This window comes from Austrofundulus limnaeus, unplaced genomic scaffold (genome assembly GCF_001266775.1).
Source record: "Austrofundulus limnaeus strain Quisiro unplaced genomic scaffold, Austrofundulus_limnaeus-1.0 Scaffold66, whole genome shotgun sequence".
Lineage (NCBI taxonomy): Eukaryota > Metazoa > Chordata > Actinopteri > Cyprinodontiformes > Rivulidae > Austrofundulus > Austrofundulus limnaeus.
In genome coordinates, this window is record NW_013952468.1 from 928,710 (window position 1) to 934,390 (window position 5,681).

The 5,681-nt window shown below is 42.3% G+C and overlaps 1 protein-coding gene across 1 annotated transcript in view; it reads left to right on the forward strand.

Moving 5' to 3' along the window:
- The window catches only part of LOC106518757 (nodal modulator 1-like), a gene marked incomplete at its 5' end in the record, with an annotated part of 30,042 nt that overhangs the window by 12,972 nt on the left and 11,389 nt on the right, over window positions 1–5,681 (forward strand). The window contains 10 exon segments of the mRNA XM_014010155.1: window positions 425–497; window positions 750–902; window positions 1,109–1,246; window positions 1,579–1,668; window positions 1,761–1,866; window positions 2,019–2,169; window positions 2,272–2,449; window positions 4,206–4,347; window positions 4,465–4,596; window positions 5,073–5,209. Of these exon segments, the coding sequence (XP_013865609.1) occupies window positions 425–497; window positions 750–902; window positions 1,109–1,246; window positions 1,579–1,668; window positions 1,761–1,866; window positions 2,019–2,169; window positions 2,272–2,449; window positions 4,206–4,347; window positions 4,465–4,596; window positions 5,073–5,209 (1,300 nt within the window).

Here is a 5,681-nt window from a genome sequence, read left to right on the forward strand (position 1 = left end):
AACAGAAGCTGCTCTTCATATTAGTGACAAACTTTGGTGTTTTTTTGATGAGTTACTTTTAGATTTTTGCTTCTACTTTTCATTTAAAACAGGTTTCCATTCTCAGCAGGTTTCTAAGGTTCTTCTTATACACATTAAAGTTGTTAAACATCTGAGTGGCGCACTACTGCTACTAGTGGTGAGAAAGTGTATTGCACCTTATTCAAAATCAATGCGGTCCCATGACCCTCTGCAGCCCAAAGTTAAAAACTGTTGTTCTTTTGAGGCCCTCGGCCCACAGGTTAAGAATCTCTGTAAGGTTTACTAAACAGTTTCTTCTCATAACAGGATTCAGTGTAAAAAACTGGCATAAAAGGCAGCAGACAATGTGCCTTTTTTAGTTCTTTACTTTAAAAATAAAATCTTTTTCTATTTACTAACACAGGTACACCTTCTTCAAAGTGCTGCCTGGAGCTTATGACATCACAGCCTTCCACCCCTCTTGGACTCTGGAGCAGGTCAGCATAGTCGTCTCCGGGTTGCTGTTGGAGAATGTCATCATCACTACTGTGCTCCCTTTTTTTAAAATTCTGTTTGACTTCAGGATAGCACACTTCATTATTCACTTAGCTGCTGATCTGATAAGGTTTCCTGTCAGGTCAGCAGCGTTCGAGCTAATGATATCCAACACTAATCACATTGTTCCTGATAGGCCTATTATTCCACTCATGCTGGAACTTAGCGCAGCAACCTTTGCCATCCTCCCGCAGAGTAAAACCTCGGTGCTCGTCTCCAACGCCAACGCTCTGGCCACCGAGCACCTGGTGGTTGGAGGCTACAACGTCTCGGGGGAGGTCCGCAGTGATGGAGAGCCCATGAAGGAGGTCACCTTCCTCTTGTACTCAGCCACAGTCAGGAGAGAGGTAAAGCAGCCCGAGTGAAAAGAGCAGGGAAAAATCGTTCTGAAGTTTTCTGAGCTTCGTCTGCTCCACGTGATTTGAAAACGGCTCTTTTAATGAGTTAGTCTTAAAAAATAAACAGTATATTTGAAGAAATAAAAATCTTCAACATTTCATTATGTTTATAAGCAGTTATGTGTGTGAAATGATTGATTTCTTTAACCCCCCAGGACATCGCTGGCTGTAACATGTCCCCGGTGGAGGGTGCGGATCAGGAGGACAGCTCTCTGCTCTACCTGTGCAGCACTCTGTCCAGAGACGACGGCGTCTTCACGTTTCCCTCGCTCATCAGCGGCGAGTACACAGTGGTGAGTTCTTGTTTTCTCTCTGTGTTTATTTGCAAAAGCCAGAAGAAAAGCTGTACTTTTGATTTCATAGAGTTGTCATTTATCCACACTTTGTCTTCTGGCTAAATTAACTGCATGTTTGTGTAGCAGTGACAGTAGAGGCTGCACATTTTCAGCTGCAGTTTGTAATAAAACCACTAGATGTCGCCACATCACACATAGTAAAATTTAATTTGGAATCATGTACAAAAACCAATAATTTTCTACCACTTACCCCCTTTTCTGTGCTTATAGAGCAGCTGGACATAAGTATAAATGTTATTATACACCTGATTGTCTTCACTTTCCTCCAGGTGCCTTTCTACAGGGGAGAAAGGATCACCTTTGATGTTGCTCCATCGAGGATGAATTTCAAAGTGGAACACAACAGCTTGAAACTTGAGGTGAAGAGTTCAGTTAATGTCCTTTTTTAATGGCGTAGTCTTTTTTAAATACGAAGGAATGATTCAAACTGTTTGTGTTGCTGTGCGTGCAGCCCATCTTCCGTGTGATGGGTTTCTCTGTGATGGGTCGAGTCCTGAACAGTGCTGATGGGGAGGGGGTGTCGGACGCCACAGTGTCCCTCAACAATCAGATCAAAGGTAAACTACCTGAGCTGAATTTACTTAAAGATGTTTTAATTTAAATATATTTTAGAGCAAACATAAAAAACTAAAATCCGCACAGGAAAAGAGCAGTTTAGTGTAATTTTATCAACGCTAACATTTGACCTGCCTYGTCGTTTTCTTCTCAGTTGTCAGCAGGGAGGACGGTTCTTTCCGGTTGGAGAACATGACAGCAGGTGTCTACACCATCCGCATCAGCAAGGAGCTCATGTTCTTTGAGCCAATCACGGTGAAGATCGCCCCGAACACGCCCCAGCTTCCCGACATCATCACCGCAGGGTCCGCCGAGCGATTTAAAAATGATTAAATGTTGCTTCATCAACCACACGCTTGTTGCTTTCTCACTAACCCACCGTATAAACCCCTGTTGGTCCCACACAGGTTCAGTGTCTGTGGTCAGATCTCCATCAGCCGCCTGCCTGAGGGCATGAAGCAGCAGGGCCGCTACAAGGTCACTCTGACACACCRGGGCCAAGACAAGGCTTTCAGTCGGACCACCGACTCAGATCCTCAAGGGGCCTTCTGCTTTCAGGCCAAACCTGGAGACTACARCGTTCATGTAAGCTCAGATTTCTTGGAATTATTTATAACTTCACATACATGAGCCCTCAAACCATTTAAAGCTATCTGAAGCATTTTTTGTGACTAACTGGATCATAGACCAGTTCAGATCATAGATCAGTTCAGTACCATAGACAGTCTTATCAGTTTTAGTCGTTTACTTTAAACTGATAGAATCAGCAAGACTCTACTTAATGTGTCTCCCTTCAGCAGGATAAACATATAATTGTTTACATTTAAGGGTGCATTCATACCAGCCCTGTTTAGTCCACTTTAATCAAACCCTAGTTCATTTGCCTAAAAAAGTCTGTTTCGTTTGGGGGTACTACGGGACCCGATACCAGATTTGTTTCCAACTGTTTGTGCATAAATGTTCTAACCCAGTAGGAGGCGGTAATGCGCCGTAGACTGAATGCCAGCCACAAAAAACAAAACAAAACAAAAAAACAGAAGATGAAGACAGCGTTAGCTGAGCTGAACAAACTGCTTTAACCAGCAGGCTGGTTGTAGAGCAGGAGGTATGTCCAGGTGAACGAAGGTGACAGTAATAAGGCCTGGTGTTGTAGTACTTGAATCCGGTCTTGGTCTTAAGACYGGTCTCAAGACCACTYCTGATGGTCTTGGTCTTGTCTCGGTCTCGGACATTGAGGACTCTGAATTTTATTTCAATACCACAACTGTAGAAATATCACTAAATAGCCAGATTATTGGCCAGTTTATTAGTTAACATTCTTGCTTTCATTGGATTTAAAACATACTGATTCAAATCCAAACCTGACTCACTGCTATTTATGTATTTTTGTTACGGCTGTCACCCATCCCCACTGTCTTCACTCACACACACTCCAGGAAAGGAAGCAGTTGTTCTCTTGGGGTGGTAAAAGATCTCTTCAAAATTTTAAGTAAAAAAAAAGTTGGCTACATTATTCATAAATAATACCATTATAAAACAACAACCAGGAGAAAGCCTACAGCAACTTGTAAATTCTGCAGAGCTTCACTTTCAGAGACAATGGAGACAACTTTAAACTTTTACCATCGTTAACAATCTGCCTCTGTAGCAACATTCTTTCCTCTGCCCTCAAAAAAGGATTTTGTCAATATTAGCTCTACATATTAAGTTAGCTACAGTGTGGAAAAAATTCAGTCGACTTGTGTGAAAAACAACATTCTCATCTTCCTCTCACGCTGAGCTCATTGTTGAAGAGTGTTTGTTTGGCACATTTGACAAAAAGCCATTCAAATCTGAWGTCGTGACATGTTTTTGTGAAGAAGGAAGTTGTGTTCGGTGTCTTCTTCAGAGGTTTCCGTGTCGATRCCTTCAGTGGTTCTTAGTGCAGCGCCCCCGCAGGCGAGGTGGGGAACAGGTTCACAGGGTTTAGTTAGTTTGRCAAAGTGCAGTGTGAAAGTGAACCACGCCAGATGAAAATGTAAACAAATGTTGCAAATTTGGTCCCCAATCGAACCGAGTTTAGCGGACTTTCAGGTGTGAATACGACCTAAGAGGGACAAAGCTGAGGGTGAAATTAAGTCTTTAGATCTGAAAATAAAACACTTGACTGAGAACTTATTTGGTTTCTGCATATTACTCAGGATAAGTGTTGTTCTCAGAAGGATTGYGTATTTTAGGAGGTGATTGTGAACACTTAAGACAAATCAGTAGAAACAGGTAATTTCCCTGTTTGTTATTCAGTTGTTGCAGAAGTTTGTTTTCCGTGACCCACCTGGTGTTGATTTGACCTCTTCATGTTCAGGTATCTCTGCCTGAAGCGGAGATAAAAGCAGGCCTCGCTCTGCAGCCTCAGGCCCTCCAAGTGTCCCTGGTGGACCGGCCCCTCACAGACCTCCTCTTCACTCAGTTCATGGCTTCTGTCTCAGGAAAAGTTTACTGTCTCGGTAAGACTTGGCTTATTGTGCTTCATTGTTTTTAATGAAACAGATTTCTTTATATAAAGAACGGCACCCCGGCCTACGTTTCATCTTTAAACTAATTAGTGTTTCGTTTCCTCCCAGCTTCCTGCGATGATCTGTCTGTAACCCTGCAGCCTGTGAGTCGGCAGGGAGAGAGGAGGGCCGTGGCTCTGTCAGGCAGCAGCGACAGCCTCACATTCTCTTTCGACAATGTTTTACCAGGAAAATATAAAGGTGATTTAAGCTTTCGTGTGCGCTTTTATCCCCAGATTCTGTTTGCATTTGATTTTTTTATTTATTTACTTTTTAAGGCAGCCAAGCGTCGACCAAAAAGTAATTCCCTTGTCCAGYGTACGCCTTCATTTAAATATCACACTAATTATTCTCTATTGATCAAGAAGAAAATCAATTTGTAATTAACACTTTTGGATCATAACTGGTTTATACTTGCAGCTTTCTGGAGGCAGTGTGTATTTACATGCCTCTCGGAGCTTCATCTATCTATATCCTTCCTCACTTCACACAATCTGTTCTTTTTTTTCCCCCACAAGCTGTCAGCACACACATCTTTACTCTGTTTACAGCATTGCCAGTTCAGACTGATGGGATGCTCACTGTTCCTAAGTTTGTGTTCAAGAATGTGCAGCTTTAAGAACTTCTTTTGAGGAACCTATTATTTATTAATTTCTCTCCTCCGTTCCTCCCATCAGTGGGTATTTCTCACGAGGAGTGGTGCTGGAAACACAAGTCCTTGGAAATCGAGGTTCTGGACTCGGATGTGTCGGGGGTGGAGTTGAGACAGATCGGCTACATCCTGCGCTGCTCCCTGTCCCACGCCATCACTTTGGTCAGTAATCAGTTTGTTACAAGTGTCGCGTCAGAAGCTTCAGCTCAGTATCTGACAACATGGCCGAGCTGAAGCCATTCTAAGATCAGCCAGGTCGGCCATCTTGAAAGGCGTTGACTCTAAAACAGGGGTGGGCAATCTTGGTCCTCGAGGGCCGCAGCCCTACTTGTTTTACGTTTTTCCTGGCTCCAACACACCTGATTCAGACATTGATTTTCCTTCTAAGTTCTGCAGTATGGAGGACCGACACTGACATAATTATAAATAAAAGCAGAAATTTATAAATGAACCACTAAATAAATAAATACWCTTAAAATGCACCAATTCAATTAACAAAGAACTTCACCTCATGTTTTGTAATTTAATTCTCATTTAATTGATATGTTTCTAACAATTCAAATTTGACTGTTATTAAAAATATATATTTTTCAGTTTTCCCTTTTACTTGTACATACATTGGTCTCTTAAATGT